Source organism: Symsagittifera roscoffensis, chromosome 6 (genome assembly GCF_963678635.1).
Source record: "Symsagittifera roscoffensis chromosome 6, txSymRosc1.1, whole genome shotgun sequence".
Classification (NCBI taxonomy): Eukaryota; Metazoa; Xenacoelomorpha; order Acoela; family Convolutidae; genus Symsagittifera; species Symsagittifera roscoffensis.
The window spans coordinates 16,260,469-16,283,266 of NC_087067.1; the positions used below are offsets into that span (position 1 = coordinate 16,260,469).

General features: G+C 34.3%; 3 protein-coding genes across 8 annotated transcripts in view; 1 reads left to right on the forward strand and 2 right to left on the reverse strand.

The window, feature by feature from the left end:
* Window positions 1–22,798, forward strand: part of LOC134847913 (bifunctional arginine demethylase and lysyl-hydroxylase JMJD6-B-like) — a 500,322-nt gene that overhangs the window by 351,187 nt on the left and 126,337 nt on the right. The gene's annotated exons all lie outside the window — the stretch shown is intronic.
* Window positions 1–22,798, reverse strand: part of LOC134847915 (uncharacterized) — a 336,559-nt gene that overhangs the window by 298,817 nt on the left and 14,944 nt on the right. The window lies entirely within an intron of this gene.
* Window positions 1–22,798, reverse strand: part of LOC134847548 (protocadherin-20-like) — a 71,017-nt gene that overhangs the window by 37,653 nt on the left and 10,566 nt on the right. For 4 of the 5 annotated variants that reach the window (XM_063864612.1, XM_063864610.1, XM_063864613.1 and 1 more), the window contains exons 2-6: window positions 19,808–21,811; window positions 16,671–16,984; window positions 16,097–16,272; window positions 14,816–14,973; window positions 12,523–14,473 (exon numbers count right to left, since the gene is read on the reverse strand). In XM_063864612.1, the coding sequence (XP_063720682.1) occupies window positions 12,523–14,473; window positions 14,816–14,973; window positions 16,097–16,272; window positions 16,671–16,984; window positions 19,808–20,041 (2,833 nt within the window). In that variant the 5' untranslated portion in view covers window positions 20,042–21,811. The remainder of the gene's footprint in view (window positions 1–12,522; window positions 14,474–14,815; window positions 14,974–16,096; window positions 16,273–16,670; window positions 16,985–19,807; window positions 21,812–22,798) is intronic. The other variant, XM_063864614.1, reaches the window with a different exon arrangement.

Here is a 22,798-nt window from a genome sequence, read left to right on the forward strand (position 1 = left end):
CCTCAAGTAATTCAGTCAATTAGTTCAACGTTGAATTTGAGCAGAGAAAAAAGACAAAACAATTCAGTCAACTTATTCTAAAAGAATATGTCTTAAATCACGAAAAAAATTTAGTTCAGACAACATAGAGCCATGAAAAAGACTTCGCGTATATCAGGACAAAGCACTGAATGTAGCCCTATTGCCCCTTATAGCTGAAGAAAAGGTTAATACTTCCAAAAAAAATCCAAAAAAATGAAAAAAAAATATGAATGATGATTTTTTTCTGTTTTTTTTTTCTTTTTATCCCCAACACATTATGTGAAAAACAAAGAATTGCATTTAGCGTCGTATTAATAAGCCCAAATTGCTGGCTTCAATTCTAAATGCAAAGAGTTAGGTTTGCCGCTTACGCATGTCATAAGAAGGCTATAGATATGCCAAATCAGCCAAATTAGCAATATTCAAATATCAAACCCAAATATCAAACAATTCAATAACAAATATTTAACACAGAGGCAAAGCTGCACTTCGCATACACAAGCAAAAATATCACCGAAAACGCTACTGGGAAAACTGAATGAGTAAAACTTTGAGTCTACAAAATTTCTTAAGTGACGCACGCCAAATATTAGACTACATAATTGCTAAGTGACGCAAGCCAATTATGACGCATGAGCAGTACCAATCAATTTGAAAAAAAAACGAAGCTTACATGCCTCAATTTATAAAGCGCTTGCATTCTAACTAGTATACGAAAAAAACTCATGTTCGAACCCCCTTATTATGTTGCGAGTCTCCTTCCCTACTTCTACGCTACAGATCCATGATACCTTGAATCTTAACTGGTAATTGTAATATAATAGTTTTGTAACAACAATATAATAACAACAAAAATTGCAACTTGGGTTGAAAAAAAAAGATATTTGATACTATAACACAAGCTTTGCTTGTGTAAATATCAAACAATATTCAAATTTAATAAATTTGAGCTCAAGACAACGATATTTTTCAGAGGCGCAGAGGCAATTCAGCGAAAGATAATTCCGCCAATTTTAAACTCAAACAATTGAGCCGAAATTTTACACAATGTTTAATCGCAGATAAATCAGCCAGTTTTCAACAAACTGGATTTTTTATATTGAAATTGGAGTTGATTCTCGGTTTAAAACCTCGGTTTAAACTTTTTTCAAGTTACCAGAGTTTAATATACCACTTAGGTATTTAGTACTTGGGAGGATCCCCATTGATCCTGGAGATCTGCTTTCGGTCGTCTCTAGATAAAAAACCTTTTTGCTTACGTCAACTTCGAAAAAACTGAAATGGAGTGCTTCAAAATTGAAATAAGAAACAAAAAAAATAAACAATAAAATCCACGAAAAACAAGGATATCCGATTGCTGTGCGTGCAAGTAGAGAAGGTTCCGACCATATTGTTAAAAAATCTACCAACAAAATTTTTTTAAATTACAGCGTTTTTTGTTTTTGATGTGATGACAGAATCGAAATGAAAACCAAAAACTTGGATGGCAAAAAAAGGTACATTCAAAAACATTTTTTATATATAATAATTATAAGAGTTGAAATAATCAACGAAAAAGAAAAAAAAACTCTTTTGTTCTTAAAATTTCATAAGCAAGAAAACGCTAAAATAGTTTTCAATAATTGACTTCAATTGAGTAAAACTTAGCAAGGTTGGATCTAGGAATTTCTCGAGGTGGGGCCGATTTCAAAAAAATTTGTGAGCTCTCCGAAACAACTATGAAAACCCAAATTTGACCAAATTTTCTGTGCCGCAGACAAATTTCTGAAAAAAGCCAAAAATTGCGTTTTTAGGTACTTTTCGGAAAATTTCGACCAAAAAATCGCGTTTTTTCGGCGCGTGCTCCCCCCTCAAATTTAGTATAGATTGGCGCCCAAGGCGCCGTTAGAAAAATTGTAAGGTCAGTCAGCCAAAATTGGATGCCTCGAAATAGTACAAAGGGAGGCCTTTGGCTCGGCTGGGGGTCAAATCCCTGAGGGAAAAAGCGTCCGCCCAACCCCCCCCCCCCCCCCCCGCCCCCTAAATCCGCTACTGAAACTATTTATTTAACTAAATTAGGTTCAAAACTAGCAGTTACAAGCCTATTACAAACTAGAGGAAAAACCTTTATTCGCTCGAGATTAAACCAAAAATCAGAAATTTCAAACCAGTTTTTTTCTACACTGGGAAAACTTTTTTCAATGGTCAGAACAACAATTGCAAGCGATCCTTGTGTAAGTAGCACAGAAAATTTTTCCCCATGGATGGTTTCCTTGAGTCATTTTTGTGCGTACGGGGAGAAGTGGAAGGTACAGAAAGTAAGCTTGGAGGAAAACTTTAGTAATGTCATTGACAAACTTATCTTAGTAAAATCTATAATAAAACCAAAAACTAGATTTTTAAATATCTATGCTTTTTTCGAACTTTTATGTTTTGTTCTCTGTAAATAGGAAAACAAATCGAAATTAACAAACTTATTGGATTATTTTTACTATCACTCGAATTACGACTGACAAGGTTTTAATATTATATATCACTCAATCCCATCTGACATGGGTCGAGTGATATTCATGGTAGTTGTTTTGATACATGATGCGTGAACTAAAATTTTAAAGCAAATAATCCAAAACACCCCCGAAGAAAAAACTTTCGAAGTCAGAACAATTAGAGATAACTTTTCTCATTAGGTCTTCAATTACTATGATCCAAGATTTTAAACAAAATTGATAGTTGACTCCGTAAAGAGCGGAATTTTTTTGACGAATTTGACGAACTTGAAATCGTAATATGAAACACAAATCAGCTTTTTAAGCCGCCTTGAAAGTATCGACTGTGTAAGATCTTTTTACGCAGTTAATACAAAGTCACGTGCCTCTATTTATGTTTCAATAACTATAAGAAACATCACTATTTGTTTATAAAAAAAAAACTAGAAAAGGAGGCATAACAATAAAAAATACCTGTAAGAAGACAGTTTTGTATTTTTTGATCCTTAGTGGACATTGTGCTAATTTGGAGTTTAATTTTTCGTTTGTGCAGGCAAATTTTGTCTCCTTAAGTCAAAGTTCGTCTTAAGGCCTTGCAGAAATCCAGTTCAGAGTCAAAAAATATAAATCAGCTATGATCTTGAATTATTATAACTCGCAAAGTAATTCTGTCAACAAAATATTTCAATCTTTACAACTTGTCAAGTTTAAGCCTGGTTTTTACCCTGGCTGGTTTTTGCCCTGGCTTGAGTTTTTTGATGTGACGTTAGGTCTAGTTTTTATTTTGCTTTGATGTGAAGTTAAACTTACAGGAATTTTCAAAAGTTTAAATTTGTCAAAAATTTCACCAGATAAATGCTCGAACATTCATATGATTAAAATCCAACCCAATCGAGAAAATATTTTATAGAGGTTAAAAAACATAAAACATACCAGAGCACTAAAAATTGTGTTCAAAATACAAATTTAGTTCGGATAGATAGAATCAGTAAATTTGTTTCAACTAGAAAAAAAACTTTATTCTTGCAAAATGGATTCCAATTTAGGCAAAAAACATAAAATTATTCTGTTATGTTTTTATGAATTCATGTTTTATGCAAAATGGATTAAGAACTGTTTTGGATTTTTATGAATTTATATTCATGCAAAATGGATTGAATAAATACTTAATGCTTTTTTTTGGCGACCGATCAGATAAAAAAAACAGTAAAAGCGCGCATTCTTTGATCTCAATGAAAACATGGCCGCCTTGCCGCGTCAGCTTGAACAAAGACATCCCCAATATTATTTGAGATTACAGCGGAGACGTTAAACTTGAACTTGCAACCGATTCCTCCAAAAACAATGAAAAAAACCTAGTCTAATTTTACAAAAAGAAATCAAATGATTTTTTAAAACTAGCAGGCGACTAGCGGACTATATAAGACTAATACAGGTCCGCTGACTGTACTTTAGGCAGGATTAGCAAAATTCTCGACAAACTCTAATTGGAAATAAACCGAACAAAAATGCTTTGTTTATATCAAACATAAAAGCTGTTTTTGTATAAGACAATCAACAAGACACAAAAAATATATAATTTAGTGGATATGTATAACCATTTCTCAACTTGTTTCATATTTCTGTTTTTTTTTTGCTCTAAATGAATTGGAGACAACCAAATTTGCATTTGATTTGAATGTTAAATTAAAACCGTTTCGAAATTTGAAGCCTCTCTTCAGAAGAAAGATATCTGGTTCCTTCGTCATAGACTCATTAGCATGAAAAACAGCCTTTAATCAGAGTTTTTACGTGTTTTCTCTCTCTGTCTCTTTTTGATATATTTCCTAAAATTCTGCCCTCTACTCAATAACTCCTTCATATCCATTTAGCCTCAAATAATCAATTCTCAGCTGAAACTTTCTCACCCCAAATCATTGCGTAAATGCATCTGTTGATACTTCGTTTCAAATAAAGGCGCTTTTTCAATACAACTCTTAAAATTCTTACAGAAGTTTTCATTGTGGGAGATCCTCAGTGTTTCGTTGAAGAAAGCGACAACATTTTAGGTTGTAGTGGTTTTTATATTCAGTCATATTCCGACTTTTCAAGTATGCGTTTTTGACAAAATTTTATACCATATGAAAAGTATCGTAGTCTTGAGGCCATTTTAAAAATGATTTCTCACCTGTGATCCTAAACGACCGTTGATTTGAAAAAAAAATGAGCTATTAGTCTCAACATTGGCACCCCCCCCCCCCCCCCCTTGTACTTTCCAAGTTTGATAACAGCTCCCACACCCACAGAAGCACATATAAACTGAAATATAATTTGGTTGGTCGAGCGATCAGTTATTAGGGAACTAGGCAGATATAATGCCAGCCGAAACCATTTAATGCGAAACAATCTCAACGCAAAAGAACAAGCAAAAAATAAATGAAATAGTAACAGTTGTGTTACAACCAACATTAAAAATCGAATAGAACGGCAATTTAAAATGCTAACATACTCAAAAAATATCTGTTGGCCATACCTTCCATCAAAACAGACATGCTGCTCTTCCGAATGAACTGCTTCAATCAGAACTGCGCTGCTATGAATGATACAAATGACTTCGCTCAACTAGTTGTTAACCCAACAAAAAAAATGATATTCCGATTTGATAACGTTTGCTAATCGCAGGCCTCAAAAAAAGTTGATTAAGTCGCTCAATTGAACTTGAACAGTCAACAAAAAACTGAACACAAATTTTACAATTTAGTTAAGAAAAAAAAACTGTTCAGAAAATGGAACTATCAGCCGTTCTTTTTCTGTGAGTAATTGAAAAATTTTTGAACTCTTTTTGATGAATCAAGTGAACATAAACAAATTAGTTCTTCAACAATTCAAAAAAACATTACTGCTAATGGAATCAAAATAAGGATAGCCGGTGGCTGTGCAAGTAGCACAGAATGTTCCGACCATAATCTTATAAAATACATAAAACGCTTTTTCATGTGTTCGTTTTACGAGTCGGGTGATCTGACGAAAACGGAGAATTTAGACATATTCGACAGTAATGTTAAAATAGACAAATCGGGCAACCGTTTTAGTAGAAAAAAAAACAAAACAAATTGTTTTTTCAATTTTTTTTGCAGAAATTGTTTGAAATTTTGAAAGTTTTTATTCCAAAGATAGCACTAAAAAAATTTCGAAAAATAATTGAACTAGACTTCAACTAAAACTGAACTAAAATTTTCCTGCTGATTCTTCTATAATGAGCCTGCTCGTTTGCTCAACTCGCTCGAAGATCGTCTAAAAATCATTAAATTTGAACCGGTTTTTCTCGACACTGGGACAACTTTTTGAAAAGTTAATGTCGTTCAAATCAAGGCTGAAACTACTTTAACAAGATCGATCACTCCACACGTTACAAAGATTATTTGCGGTGAATATTTTTGGTTGAAAAGCAAAAAAGGCCCACTCGCTTGCCTCATTCGCTCAAAACTATACCAAAAATCAAAAATTGCAAACTGGTTTTTCTCAAAACTAGGAAATTTTTAGAAAAAACACGACTGAAAGAGCTTTAATTTGATATATCGCTCGTCACATTGAGATGATTATTTGTGGTACCTTATTTTGAGTGGAAAATAAAAAGAAAAAACTAAAACACACCAGAATACAAAGTTCCTCCTTATTTTCAATAGTCGGAACAATGAATGATCTTATTTTTACAGGTGGCGTCTTGGGTGCCAATATATAATCATTTTCAGGGGTGGCAGGGTGGGAGAAACAGAAAAGCAATTTTTTGGTCAAAACTTTTCAAAAATAGCCTAAAAACGACTGCGGCAGCAACAATTTTGGCAAAAATGGGCATTTAAATTCTTTTGAGTGACCTTCGAAAATCAATTTTGTCGACCTAAAAAGGTCAAAAAAATTTCAAAACTAAATCCTTGTTTCAGATTTTATCTCGGTATTTTAACATTGTGCGCATGATGCTAAAAAAGCTGGGTTAAAAAAAAGTTTTAACCAGCTTGCTTGAGATATCTTGAACGAACTAATAGGTATTTACAGAACGTTTTACTAATCTGTCATGCGATATTTTTTCCAGCATAGAGGAAGACTACAAAACAAAAAATGGCTAAGCTTATTACCGGATATGGGGTAACTATAAGAAAAAACAAAGGAAAAGGGTGGATAGGCCAATATGGTATAATTTATACAATCGCAACAGGGTGATCTGGAGGCTATCGAGTGAAACTGATAGGAAGTTAGAACTGTGGCCAAACAGGGGGGAGGGGGGGGGGGGGTAGTAGTGGTGCAAAAAAGAATGTCAAGGATAGTGGCAATATGAAAAAGTAGTCGAGCGGTTCTCGTAAGTAATACTTATGTCTGATTCAGTATTTTCGCACAATGTACCCTGATTAACCCCCTCCTTCCTTCAATAATTGCTCCTAACTATCCGAACCTTACGCAATTTCAATTCACTATTTGGAACCCTTAACTTACATCAAAACGTCAATGTCTCAAATACAAGCCAATTTTTTATTTGCATGTAACTGTGAACCTTTTGTCGCATCTAATCAAGTGTAAAACTATACATCATGGGCGCAAAACGAGGCCAAAATTTTCTTATTTGTTTTTTTTTCTCTCTCTCTTTTGCTCTTTTAGACGAGCAGCGGTCATATGGCCAATGTATAGGGTTGTACAAGGGTAACGAACAGGTCAAGCCAAGTATCCTAACAGTCAAATAACCGAAAATCTAGCAGAATATACAGAATTTTTGGCGAATTTCACCTCATTTTTGTCATTTGATTAAGGCATTCTTTTCCTAAAACTTTTTTCAGCTGAAGTATATTTTAAACAGCTTCATTTTTTGAGATTGCGGTCAATTGAACATCTAATAATTTCCTGGCAAATTGTAGCCCCTGGTTCCTTTTTAGTGTGGCGTAAAACTGACGGGAGGGATTAAATTTTTACAGCCGTGTATAATAATAAGGTGAGTACAGATAGTACAACATGGTACAAACTGGTATAAACAACCAAAAAAGACGCTGGTCTGTTGACAGCTATAGAGCCTGTGTTGATTTGAAAGCCACGGGGCGACGAGAGGGGTTAGTTGGAGGTCTCAAAATCATTTAGAAGACGCTTATTTTCGCCGAATTGAAAGAGAGCCGAATAAAAATAAATTCTACTTTCTCAAACACTGATTTTTTTGTACGTGCTGTAAGCCATATACTGTGAAGACTTTTACAAACGAAGACGATTTGCTGACGTATTTCAATGGATGAATTGATTTTCCAAAAACAGGCCAAACAAGGCACTTTTAGGCATTTTTTGGAACATGTTGACCAAAAAACCGCTTTTTTTCGGCGCTCTCCCCCCCCCCCTTCAAAATTAGTTTATAGACCCTTAACAAAAAAATGAAACTTTAATATTTTTAGAGATATACTTATCAACCCAAACGATTTTTAAGTTTATAAGGTTTTGTCTATACTAATTATCTAACCTTGTTTATCTTTACGTAAAGTTGAAAATTTGAGCAACGTAGGCATGCATGTTATAAATCATCAAAAAAAGTGCAACAAAAATATTTTTTTTTCTTTCATTTTTGCTTTAACTTTATGAGGCAAATATATTACATGGTTTTTGGGTTCTCTCTTCTTCAAAATGACAGGAAAGTCATTGACATTAAACGATTGGGTCATTTTCGGGTGAACATTTCACAACAAAAAGTCCGGGTTGATCATGCTTGGAAAAAAGTGCCAATCGAACCGAAAGGGAATGGCAATACCGTAATTTTAGGATCCAATTAGTATAAAAACATCACTTGGAAACATAAAGCCGCAAAAGCTCATGGAAACCAATGGGCTGAAGATGAAAAAGAGAAAGCCCATAGAGGGCGCAAAATGCTGTAAAAAGGGCTTCGTTTATCGCCCTTTAGGCTAAACAGTGTTTGGCGTGGAAATAAATATCCTCTCAAAAGACATAAAGTGTCTAATTGGGGGTCTTATTGAATGTTTTGATGCATATTGGAGCTATTTTAGCCTAATTAAGATATAATCCCAGCGAAGCAAAATGGGAAATAACTACACGCAAACACCGGAAGATTATGTGTTCATGAGGTCATTAAGAACAAAAAACGACAACGGCTTCATTCAGGGGGGGGGGGGGGATCTACGATATTTTCGATGGGGGATTTTCAAATCAGGTTTTGAATATTTCGTCGACATTTTCCGAGCACACCCAAATCCCTGTGTTTGCGATCTTATAGTCTATGTGGATTAACGAAATAACTTAGCCGTTAAAAAAAAAACATTTTTTTGACTTGGTATACTTTCAACAAAAGCCAGTACTTCGTTTTTTATTTGTTGAAGTTTTTGTTGGAGATTTTTATTTGTTGAAGTTTTTCTTAAATATGAAGTTTTCATTTGTTGATGCAAAAACTGTATGCATGGCATGATGTATGTATGATATTCATTGCATAATTAGTCACGAAATTGGCCATAACAAAATGAATAAGCTTATCTTTTTTCCCTTTCAACCCAAACTATGTGATTCCTTAGTATACCAAAACATACATTGGTCTTAATAGCATGCATGTTGCGAAACAAGTGTTCACTTGTTTTCACACGTGGTCACGTTCTGCCGTTGGTATTAAGGTTGATAAGCAAACTAAAGTCAAAAAGCGATAATGCGTCGGCAGAATTATGTTCTTAGCGGGATCCAGGAGTCTAAGACTCCAGAGGAGTCGGACTTGACTTCTGAAACGGTGTGAAGTTTGCTGTTAATTTATATAACAGATCATTTCTACTGAGAATGCCTGAGAACTTGTTTTTATCAGCTAGAAGTAAATAAACATCAGTGTCCTTGCAGGGTTTAATCATTTCAATATTTTATACTAACTTGCCTTCAGTTTTGGTCAATAAGTTTGTTAATATAGTTTCAAGGGTTTTCATGATTACTATCGAAATCTGTCAATTATTTCTAATTCTGCTAACTGAAAATAATAAAACCTCAAAAGAGTTGATTTTACGACTAGAAACTGTAAAATAAATGGTCAAAATAGGGTTTGTTGTAGTCATGTCAACAACGAATATGGATTCAAAACAGTCTTGATAAGTAAGTAAAAAGCCAAATTTAGGCTCGGAGAAGAAATCACAATAAACAAGACTCCACCTGTAATGCACGTTTCCTGCAAACTTCAAATATTTTATGATAATATGTCTCCTTTTGTCAGACTTTATTTCGTCTACTCTTTAGTTGCGCTGTTTGTGTTGAATAGGAAATCATCCGAAACGAGTACCAAGATTTCCTGGAGTTCTTTACACCCGGTTTGTTAGAATATATAAATATCAAGAGCAACTTTAATGTTGCTTTGCAAACTTACGCAAACAATGAAAATGTCCCTGAAAATGACATTGGAATTCAAAGAAAAATAATTAGCATGTCGAAACAAGGATAACCGGTTACTGTGCAAGTAGCGCAGAATGTTTCGACCAGTCTTAAGAAATTACAACAAAATTATGTTTCCAAATAGTGTCGTTTTTTCGTCTTGGTGTGATAAAGGAATCTGAGCGAAAAAGTAAAGCTTAGGCATGGCATTTTCGTCTGTCATGAACAATATGCAAATTGCAAAACATTTTTTGAAGATATATAACAAGAAAAAAATTAGTTTTTCCGAAATTTTTGATCCCTAAGGTGAATCTAAGACGCCCAAAAACTAACTTCATTGAGTAAAACTAAAAATTCAAGGCTTAAATTAAGCATAAATAAGCTGATGTAAGTCTGCTCACTCGCTCGAAATTAGACGAAAAATTAAAAATTTCTAACCGGTTTTTCTCGAAACCGGGAAATTTTTTTAAAATTTTTTGATGTTCGAATTACGACTGAAAGACTTTCAATATGATATATCACTCCACCCTTTCCAATGATTATTCGTGGTAGCTGACTTTGCGTGGAAAACAAGAAGAAAAAAACACACCCGAATACAAAGTTCCTGCCCATTTATATTTAATAGTTAAAGATTAAAAACTTGACATTTCAATTAGAAAAAAACTTTCAATTTCAACGATTTGTTCTTCTCCCTTTTTCAACCATATAATTAAATCCTGAAAAAAAACAAATGATATGAATTGAATTTCATCCAAAAATTGTTCGCAATTAGTGTCGTTTTTTCGTCTTGGTGTGATAAAGGAATCTGAGAGAAAAAGTAAAACTTCGGCTTTTTCGCGAGTCATAAACAATATAGAAAATGTAAAACAATTTTTGAAGACAAACAACAAGAAAAAAATCATAATTTTTTTTATAACTTTGAAATTTTTTCCCGAAATTTTTGATTCCTAAGATAAAGCTAAGAAGCCCAAAAACTAACTTCATTGAGCAAAACTAAAATTTCAAGGTTTAGATTAAGCATAAATAAGCTGATGTAAGTCTGCTCACTCGCTCGAAATTAGACGAAAAATCCAAAATTTCAAACCTGTTTTTCTCGACACCGGGAAAACTTTTTTGAAATTTTTTGATGTCGTTCGAACCACGACTGAAAGGCTTTCAATATGAAAAATTACTTAATCCAGTCTGACGATTATTTGTGGTGGTTGATTTTGCGAGCAAAACAGAAAAAGACTGCTCGCTTGCTTTATTCGCTCGAATAAAGACAAAAAAAAACTTCAAACCGATTTTTCTCGACACTGGAAAAATTTTAGAAATTTCTTAATGTGGTTCGAATCACGACTGAAAAGGCCTTTATGTGATATATCACTCAACCCTTTCCAATAATTATTCGTGGTAGCTGATTTTGCGTGGAAAACAAGAAAAAAACACACCCGAATACAAAGTTCCTGCCCATTTTCAAAAATTACAAACTTGACACTTCAATTAAAAAAAATAACTTCAACGTGCAGTTCTCCTCCCTTTGTCGAACAAAATTAAATTCTGAAAAAAAACAAGTGATATAAATTGAATTTCATCCAAAAATTTTGGAAAGAAACGTCAAATTCCTTTTCTGAAACTTGGTTTCCGCTGAAATTTCGACGCAACTGTCTGTTTGAATTTACAATGCACATCTATACGGTCCAATTAGACGCATTAGTCGCACAATTTTTGATGCTATTCAATAGTCACTTCCTACATGGTAATATTTTTTATACATTTTTTCTAAAAACCTGTCAATATCTAACGTCAGTTTTCTAAATGCGTCATAAGGCATATTTCATGTTATTTATTAATTAACAATTATTTTGAGAGGAAAATGTTTTACTAGTGTTTCAAAATTGCTATTTCATGGGGCTAAAAGAAAGATCTTAAAGTTATTTCACGGAATTGACTAACTATTTTGTAACTTGTGAAAACTTTTGAAGCAATGCGAAGTCATATATTTATTCATGGCCTTTCAAACCTGTAGTTTTACTTCTCAACTGTCAAAACTTGGTGTAAATCTGTTTGAAAACACTTTGCAGCCGGAAAAGATTTTGGAATCCTACAGAAATCTAAAGTTGTAAAATAAATTCTGCTGCTATAAATCTACTTTGTACTGTTTGAGAAGGAAGTTTGACTTATAGAGTTATAAGCTATAAGAGACATTTTCATGTTATACTGCAAGAGAGGTTGGGCTTTTATGGTGTATGGTGTTTTCATTTCATTAGACATGAACAAAGCCAGCTGTGAAAACCCACCAAGTTAGCCAGATCCAATTAACCCGCAGTTCAAATATTCCAGCTGGTATGAGAAACATCTATTCAAATTATCCAAAAATTCATAGCAGATTTTGTTTTGTTAACCAAAAGGTCAACTACCAAAAGACAAATACAGTGAAACATGTAACAACAAACAAGAACAACAAACAGCTCAAGTTGGCAAAAAATGTTGTTTGAGACTTAAAAACAAGCCTGTTTTTAGACATATTACAATAAATTTTGAGACCCAAGTCTTGAAAAAAAACGAAACCAAGCATTTTGTGGCATAATAAACAGATTACTTTATGAAAGTAAGCATACAATTCGTTCAGTCGTACTTTTTTGATTTCAGTCACAGGTCATTCAGTTCAAGGTAAAAAACCAAATGTTTTGTTTTTACTTACTTGAAGTGTTCATCTCGTTTGCAAATACGACTGAGTCATCGTTAAGCGCCGAGTTGGGGGAGACATCTTTACTGCTATTCGGGTGGTTATCCCCGTCCCCCATAGGACCCCTAAGGTACACAGCCACACTTCCATCTGGAGGCCCATAACCTCCTCCTCCATTTTGACTTCTCAAGTTGGATCCAAAATGAGCCGAGGCTCTCTTGCTGGAATTGGAATGGTTGTACTGGATGTCTTGCTCCATGATGAATTTCGAAGTTGACCTCATTTGAACTCTGTGGTCTTTATACGAACTGCGTCTGCACTTAAAAACTAGCGTCACCCAGATTAAAATGATCAGAATAACGAACAAAACAGCTCCTAAAGCGATGTAAACAACGAGCCCCTCAATGTCATTCCAAGTCATTGGGAAACGGATACTGCTTATTTCAGTGTGATTATACAAAGTCACGTTTCCAGTGAATGTAATGTATATTGATGTGTCAATTGACAGAGGGTAAGGCGAGGCACTATCTTGGATCTCAACTTGAACCTGAAAAGTAGCGTCTTTGTCTTTATAAATATTGGGTCGCTCTCGGACCATAATGACCCCAGTTTTCCGGTTGATATCAAACCGGTCGCGCTCATTTCGCAACACGAAGTTAAGTCGCCCATTTTCTCGGGAGTCGATATCGTGAGCGATGATTCTGGTGACTTCGTATCCGTCATCCGCGTCCCATGGTATATCGACAACTTCTTCGATCGAATCAATCGTTGGATAATTATCGTTTTTATCGATAACTTCAATTTTCAAAGGCAGCGTGTTTGTTAAAGCTTCGTCAGTTTCTTCTCTCGCTACAACCCACACCGTAAACTCTCGTGTTTCTTCGTTTTCATAGTCGAATTTAGTTAAGGCTGTTATATGACCGCTATGTTTTGCAACTGCGAAATTTTCTGACGAGTTTGCACTCAAAGAATAAATAATTTTAGCGTTCGCTTTATCATCGTCAACAGCTTGGATCGTACCAATAACTGCGCCCGGGTTGGCATTTTCAAATAGTTCCAGGAACCGCGGAGGGTTCACAAACCGCGGTGCGTTATCGTTTATATCTTTAAGAGTGATTAAAAGCTTCCCGGTTTCCCTTCTCACGGGCCGTCCTTTATCTTCAGCAATCACAGGAACCTCAACAAAATCAGTTAATAGTTCTCTATCTAAAGATTTAGCACTTGAAACAACACCAGTGCTTTGATTGATGCTAAAGAAACTTGAAATGTCGACTTCAGGTATGTAGTAAAGGACCTCCCCGTTAAGTCCGGCGTCCCGGTCAAACGCCTGGAACTGGGCCAAAACTCCCGGGGGTTCCTCTTCTTGCAGGGTTATTTTAATTTCCTTCTGCTCAAAAACAGGTCGGTTGTCATTGTCGTCGCAGACCGTGAAAAGCATGTGATCTATAGTTTCAAGCCTGTCGCACGCAGGAGCATCACGACAATCCCACGCACGGACAGTTATGACATAACTAGCTATCTCCTCGCGGTTAAAACGAACTAGCGACTCCAAGAAATAGAACCCATTTTGTTCGCTTAGAGTGAACAAATTACTTCCGTTCACCATTCGGAACTCGGTTTGTCCGAACTCGCCTTCGTCATTGTCGGCAACTTCAAAGTAACCGATAACATGTCCGATTTCATTATTTTCCGGAATCTGACAGTCTTCGGTGTTTTCTAATGAAGTGAAAGTTATTTGCGGGACAAAATCATTTTTCTCCAAAATTGAGAATTTCCAAGTCAGTTCGTCTTTTAAAGGACTGGCAGCTTTATCCTTAGCGTATATAATAACTTCGTGGTCTTTTCCGCCCTGGTTTTTCAGACTCTGAACTAGGGTTATTTCACCCGTTGTCGAGTTGATTTGGAAGCTGCGCACTGTTTCAGGAAGCGATTCTTGGGTCGAAAACCCGTATTCTATCTCTCCATTCTGAAAGCAGAAACCAATCAGAAACGAAGTCAGTTTTCTTCTTTTATTTTCAATTATTTAACTTATGTTTTATTGAGGTTATTGAGCGTAATTTTTTTTATAAAAGTAACTAAATGAGACACTAAAATAGAGTATTAATAATAATCATAAAAAACTGGGCGACCCATATTTTGACACCCGCTACACCTCTTTGACGACTTTAACTTAGGCTGGTGGGTGGTACAGAATTCGACAATTTTGGTGATGAAAAGATCCTCCATCCCCTGGTATCTTACGACTCAACAATCCCACCATCCTTAGCCTAAATCACGCCCCCCCCCCAACCCATGTAACCTAACCAACCTTTCCACTGTCTAGGTCATGTGCCTCGACACTTCCGACCACACTTCCGACTGGCTGATCCTCCGGAATAGTCGACTTCAGAGTCGACTGGGAAAAGATAGGCGCATTGTCATTGATGTCAGTGACGTCTATTTTCAACGTGTAAGAGTCAGACTGGTCTAGAATAAAAAATTGCAATTTTCACTTAACTGCGAGTGTGTTTTAATTGAACTGCTATCACTCTGCGGAAAAATTGTAAAATTTAGTTTAAATATTATAAAACTTCAATTTCTATGACCCATACTAACTATTACATCGTTTTTACCCGAACTTTCGAATCTTTGATTTTGATTCAAACATTTCAATCTTCGAAAGGCTCAAACACTTTAAATTAAACTCGGTTTGAATGATCGGTTTGAAAACGATAAATGTTTCAAAATCTATTCAGAAAAATTGAAAGACGATTCGAATTGTTAGTTGCTCAAGTTATTAAAATAAAACAAAAAATTTTGCAGCCACTATGTAGCGCAAACTTTTTAATTGAAAGTTTTTAAAATCTTTGAAATAAGTTTAATTAGACTAGAATTATGAAATAAATTTTGTTGAATAAGTTCATAAAACAAAACACAATTACATTGATGCAACATGATTTATTGTTCCCACCGTTTGTCTTCGAGTGTGCTTTATTTTTTGTGTGTTTCTCGTTTCCACGCAAAATCAGGTATCACAAAGAATCATCGGAATGACGAATCGAAAAATATATCATCGTACAACCCTGTGATTCATAAAACCAAAAACAGTTGCCACAAGTAATCATCGGAACGGGTCGAAAGAAATATCATATTAAAGCCTTTCAGTCGAGATTTGAATAATCTTAGAAAATTTTCGAAAAGTGTCGAGAAAAACATGTTTGAAAGAACTTAGGTTTACTCCAAGAAAACTAGTTTTTAAAGCTTCATCTTCATTTTGCGCTTCCTTGGCAATAAAAAGTTTTTAAAAAAATTCTGCAAAAAAGCTAGATACTTTTTTCAAAAAAAAAAAAGATTTTTTTTTTTCGAAAATAGGTGTTGTCGATTATGCTTAATTCACCATCTGTCTAAGCGTTCAATTAGTTCTCTTATCACAACATAAAACAAAAACAACTTTTAATTGAAAAAAAAAAGAAAAAAATGGTCAGAACATTCTGCGCTACTTGTACTCATAGGGATTCAATATAGTTGTTTTGTTTTACGAACGAAAGCACTAACATCTATTTAATTAAATTCCTATCTAAATTGATTTATGCCGAAAAGTAATACTGACCATCGGCGTCGAATGCGGTTATAGAGAACACGTAAAGCGTCTTCTCCTCGTGGTCCAGTGGCTGTCTCAGTTCTATTTTGGGCAGAATGGCACCATCCGTGCTTCTTCTTTCGTCATCTACCAGACGAAAAGTGTTCTCTGAGTCTTCGTCACAGTTTTCACAAACCAAAGAGTACCTGAATAATTGAAAATTCAAAAATTACATACTGTTATACAATGAAACTCACAATAAACAAAATAACGAGTCTTTCAAAAAATTTAACAATTCTTTCAGAAGTATTATCTGAGTAAAAAAAATTGGAAGATCAAAGTTGCATATAAAATCTTGTAAGTTCTTTTAAGTACGTTTTTTAAGCCAAACTTAAAAAAAATTGGATGCTCAGAGGTCTTATACGAATGATTTGGTTCTCAAAGCATATGTTTTTTGGCCAATTTCTATGAAACAACCTCGCATTCAAGGTCAATTTGGTATATAGGATACAATCAATAATTGTCCAATAGTTCAAGTTATGTACTCATATAATGCCTGGAACTATTCGCGAACCAAAGAAAAATTATCTGTAGTTCGCAGTACCTTTTCACGCCATTTTCTGTCGAATCTGGGTCGCTTGCTACATCTAAGGCAAACATCGTGTTTTGAGGTGTATTTTCAGGCATCGAAAATTGCGCTTCTTTTTTACTAAACGAGGGAGGATTGTCATTTTTGTCCAGCACTTCGATCAAAACATTTTCGGACTTAAATGGACTGGGGCAGTATACTAAAGATGAAATGACGCATTTTCCGTTTTGCGATTCTTTTTCGACGCAGTCCAGCGATTCTCGGTCCAGTTCGACTCTGGTTCTGATGTCGCCTTTTCTGTCCACCTCCAGCTCCTCATTCATTTTAACCTAGAAAATAAAAACAAACAATCTCAAAAAGTGGAAACGAACTGCGGCGTAGGGTCTATTTTTAATTTTTTACAGCCAATTTTGTCTACCTTACAGACGGCGCGTTCGGTGTCAGTGTGGTAACATAGCAAAGCCCTATTGGTCGAGATTTCGATTCGACAAAAGTTTCAAAACAAATTGGTTCAATGAATTTCTTAGTAGAACTCTTAGGCCTAAGCAGAAAACAAAATCTTATAAGTATTTTAGGAAAATCTTATAAGTCAACACAATTATCTTGAAAGATTCTAATAAAAAATCTTAAAGAAAACCAAATTATGATGTAACATTCTTAAAAGAAATTGTGTTAAGATTTAAAAAAACATCCTGTGAGAAAATGAATCATGATGTAAGAATCATAAAACAAATAAATTCTCACGAAACATTTTGATGTTTTGGATATTTCATATATTAGAAATTAGCATAGTTTTAAAGTGCAAGATGGGATCAGAGACTGCTTAAATATGTTTCCCTCAAAATTTCAGACAACAGCGAAAATTACAGAAGTGCATAAGAAAAAGTTTTGGGAGATACTTTTATGTTTTTGAAAATATTTTTCAAGATGGATGGATTTGAGTTTTAGTGTTTGCAACAATGTTTGTGAGAGTAGACAAGTTCTTTTGACAACTAGTTTAATTAATGGAGAAAAAAATAAAACGAAACTACATATTCAGATGTTTTGTCGAAATGCATATTTTATACGTCGCCAGCTAAACTTTGCATGGTATAGGAAAACAAAACCTTTAAAAAAATCCTTTAATTGCAATACCGAGTTCAAAACGTTTTTTTAACTTTTATAGGTTTTTGAATTCACCTCAAATCCAGCTCTGAACTCAAAATTTTTTAAGGTTTCTACAAGATTATGAGTTCTCGCTTGCGTGATGTAAAATGATTACCCAGAGGCACTTATTGTGATAGACAAATGAATTACTCTTACTACTTACAGATAAACCAACAAATCAAAAAAAACTTCTAAATTTTTTCTAAAAAACAATTATGAAATTCGCAGCGAACCCGAAATCTTGAAACTGATTTACCAGCACTTTTAGCAATGGCGAAAAAACCCATATATAGCCATAGCACGACAAACTTGCCAACAAAAACAGAGATAAAAGCCGTAGAGAAGATCGTAAAAATTAATCTACCAAAAATTGTCAACATTTGTCTTGAATGAAAAATTCCTTTCCAGAAAAAAGTAGCACAATTGAATGTTCATTAAGCATTAAAACTAAATTTATAAAAGGTTAACAAAGCCAAAAACTCTTGAGCAGACATGTTGCGATTTGAAAAAAAAAAATTTTTTTTTTCTACTTTTAAATCCCTGAAAACTCAAAAAGATTTAAATCCCTGTCAAAACACTTTGATAAAATTCTTTTGCACCTCAACGACTTAAAAAAATCTTCCATATCGATATACTATAAACCTATTTCTTTTAAAACGAATAAAAAGAAAAAGTGATCATAAAAACAAAAAAATTGACATACTGAAATCGGAGTTTAAAAAATAATAAAAACGAAAAAAACTGACATACTGAAATCGGAGGTAAAATTACATGCGGCTTAAAAAATTTCGAAATAGAACGGCCATTTTTAATAGACATGCCAAAAATTATATGTTTTCTATCTGTCTGTTCGTTGAAGAAAGTAGCGACAGAGTTGACCACAATTTCAAGTTGACCACAGATAGAGTTAACCACGACTTAAAAAAATCTTCCAAATCGATATACTATAAACCTATTTCTTTTAAAACGAATAAAAAGAAAAAAAATGAAAATAAAAAAAAACAAAAAAATTGACATACTGAAATCGGAGTTTAAAAAAATAATAAAACGAAAAAAACTGACATACTGAAATCGGAGGTAAAATTACATGCGGCTTAAAAAATGTCGAAAAAGAACGGCCATTTTTAATGCAGACATGCTCAAAAATTATATGCTTTCTATCTGTCTGTTCGTTGAAGAAAGTAGAGATAGAGTTGACCACAATTTCAGTCATGCTGTGAATAAAGTTATTTACGGAAAAAAGTCTAGTACCCGATTACATTACCCTTGTTTATCGCGAGGGTAATAAGAACTTGATTTGATTTACACACGAACCGGTTAAACATTATAAAAAAATTTGTCTTAATTTCAGTTAGTGTTGAGACAAAATGGTCTGATTTTTTCCAGTCTAAATTAGACGAAACTTGATTCGACAAAAATTGAACTGAAGCTTTTTTTTTCGTTTCTCAGACTAAATTAGACGAAAATTGATGATAAGCTGACCTCCCAATTTTAATTCTACCCAAAACTCAGCGCTTTATCTTACTTTTTCCTTAGCTTTAATAGCAACTTTTTCCTTAGCTTCAGTAGCAACTTTTTCTTGCATTTTCCAACATAATTACAATGTACTTTTTGAGGATAAGAAAAAAATGGAAATTTGTAGGAAAAAAAAACGATTTTTCAAACGTTTTTTTAAAAATCAAAATGGTGGGAACATTATGAGCTACTTGCACAGCAACATGCTATCTTTATTCAATATGTATACGCAGCAGCCTGTTTTGGTCTGTTTTTCTTTAATTAGCCTGCAAAGCAGAAAAATTTTGCAATATAAATTCTTTATAGTGTTTTGAGAGAGCTCGGAAAATCAATTTAGTCAGCCTTACAAAAGCTCGGCATTTTTTGAAAAATCTGAATCTGCCCCTAACACTTACTGGATGATATTTCGGACGCATAAGCTAAATTGTACATTTCTGACAGATTTTGATCGCTTTAATTTTAGACATTTTTATGATTTTATTTTATCTTACTTTGAGTTTTCCATTGCAGTTGACAGATAGTGAGCTAACAGATGCTACCCATGATCCCACAGCGTTGTTTTCTTCAATTTGAGCCCGAATTTCGCAGTGAACAGTCTGGACCAAGAAAAACAGAGCCAGAAAACTGCCAAATACGGAAGGTCGAACGAAATAAGGCCTTGATTCTGTTTCTGTACACTTTGTATTAAAACGAAATATTGCACCGCAAATATTTGTAAGCCCCATTTTTAGGGTTTTTGAAAAGAGACAAGCTTGAACTATAATGAGTTAATTTTCAACAATAATTGAATGTATTTCGAACCGAGTTCAGCTGAGAATAATAATTTAGCAGATATGCTAGTTTTAAAATTGAGTTATGGTAAGCAGCCAAAATGGTATAAGCACCAAGAAGGATGGAGAAAATACGAATGCTATAATTAATCTGGTAAGGTCTAGATCAACTCTGGTCTAATTAGCATCCAGTAATGGCCAGGAAAGCCCAGAAGTAACACAAGAGTACTTGCCGGATACGCGTAAAGGAAGGTAGTATTACCTCTGGCGGAATAAAAGTGCAAGTAGTCGCAATTTGAGAATTAACGGAGAGAGGTAACAGTATAAGCTACTTTTTTCAAAGCTACGGTAACTTTGCTTTTTTGCAGTTTCAAGTTGAACTTAAGACTTCTGAATTTATTTGCAATTGTAGAACCTGTTATGTTGAAACAGTATCCACCAGGTAAATGCACACGAGGCAATTTGAGTACTGAGGGAGACTTGTGAATAAATTATGGGGAGTAAAAAACAATAAAATTGGGGAGCTTTGATCCAGGATTGCGGGAGAGACGCGTCGCTGATTAATACATTGAGTTTCCCCCTTCGGACTCAGCCATTAAAAAAGTGCATCTGCTCTAAATCAAAACACACATTTCAAAGACACTACTAATAGTCTCATATTAACCAAAACTTTGAAATTTTACGAACATCAAAAGTTTATCTCTAAATGCTTTGTATCGCAACGGTCCAAGGGTTTAAAAAGACTATGAGGGAAATTCTGGGTAAAATGAGGAAAAGTTAGATGTAGTGATCAGATTGTAATTTCACGCACGTCGGTTGTTGCAAGTTGGATTCAAAGTTGGACGGAAATTGCCTGACAGCTGGCTGGGAAAACACACGAGGCAATTCGGAAGGCAAAATTTTCTTCAGATTTGCTCGAGTGAAGTCAAAAATAGGAAATCAAATTAAACCTAGTGAAGCATTCAGTTCTTTTTTTGTAGTGATATTTACCCAAATTCAAAATGATACATGCCAAATTCTGAATTAACAAAATGTAGAAATAAGACACTTCACCCTTATATGATTTGCCTTGATTTACGAGTGTAAGTATCTGCAATGGTGAACCCTTTATTCAATTGCTGCTGCCGTTTTAATAATGTTATTCTATATTATTCTAACTTGACTTTATCGATTAAACGATGAATAATATGAATAATGCAAGAGGGCTAGTTAGTAAGGTTATAACTTACTGGGGGTACTTTAGAATATTATTTTCATTCCAGTTAGATGGGTGGGCGCAAAAGGCCACGGAAGTGAGGGTGGATTGTTTTTTCCAAATCGATATCCAGAGAGGTGGTCCTTAAGAGGTGCAAAGAGTAAAGTGAAATATATGAAGAAGTTGAGGAGGGAATGGAAATAAGACTGATTTGGTTATCAAACCACAAAGTCACCTTTATTGACCATCCTTATCATTTATCAAATAAAACAGGAAGCTTAATAAAAAATGAAATAAAAACAAATAACTTTCCTTTCTTTTTCAGAAAGAGTCAACGTTTAGAATTGAACTTGGAAGGTTATAATCATCCAATAAATGAAACTGAGGCATGTAACATCTCAACAGCGAAACGAATAAATTATTTAAAGCAGTGAAAATTTTTCGGTAATTTACAAATTTTTAAAACTTTTGATCCATTACCCATGTCCATGATGAAATCGTGGCAGCGACACAGATGAAATGATCTGCAACTGAAACAAATCAAGATGACTAATTTTTCCGAATGATTTGCGACCGGTCATTATCTTTTTTATATCTTTGTGGTGAATTAAAATTAGAATGCGTCGCAATAAAGGCTTTTTCAGCGGCATGAACAAAAGCATTGATAAGTGTTTTTGTCTCACAGCCGCAACATTTTACACATTTTACAGCCCCATAAGATTTATAGGACAAGCAACGAAATTGATTCTGAATTTCAGGAAATGCTGCTGAAATTGAGCACTTATTCTTGAGGAAAAATAGCCAATTGCAGAATAATCGACAGCAGGTGAAATGATCTCCATAAAACTGACTGATTTACAATTTTTGTCGAGACCATTTTTCCTTTGGAGCAAATAAAAATAAAAATTGTGTTTAGAATCTCTATGTCCACACTTATCAAATTTGAACGGACCGGACCAATGATTTAAAGGAACTAAACAAAAAATTCCATTTCAATCCATTTTCAGGCTTGTTATAAGACTTTCGACGTTTGTTTCGAACAAAGTTCAAACAATATTGGTAATTAATTTCTGAGCATTATCTTTTTAAAACAGTGAAAATAGTTAAAACAGAAAAAAAAATTAAGTGCGCATGAGAGCGCTTTGACTGATAATCTCAAGTGTTAAGTGAAGGTTCTCAAATTAGTAAGAGTTCAATCGACCTACAATTTAAAGTTCATATTTCTCTTTGCTAAGCTTTCATTAAAACATTAGTGGGCAATTAAGACACCTGAAGTCGTAAGTAGATTGAGAAAACCGCAAAACTCAAAGTTTTGGAATTATCTTGTAATGGCAAATATGGTCGTGTTCGAAAACGGAAAGTTTTGTCAATTGTTTGATTGGTGCAATTTAACTTAAAATAACACTAAAAGCGAACAGTTTTATCGTGCTTTGCTCAACACAGGGAATTATTTTTTAAATGTCTTTGTATGATATTACATACCATTGGACACCATCTCGACCATATTTGGGGAAAAT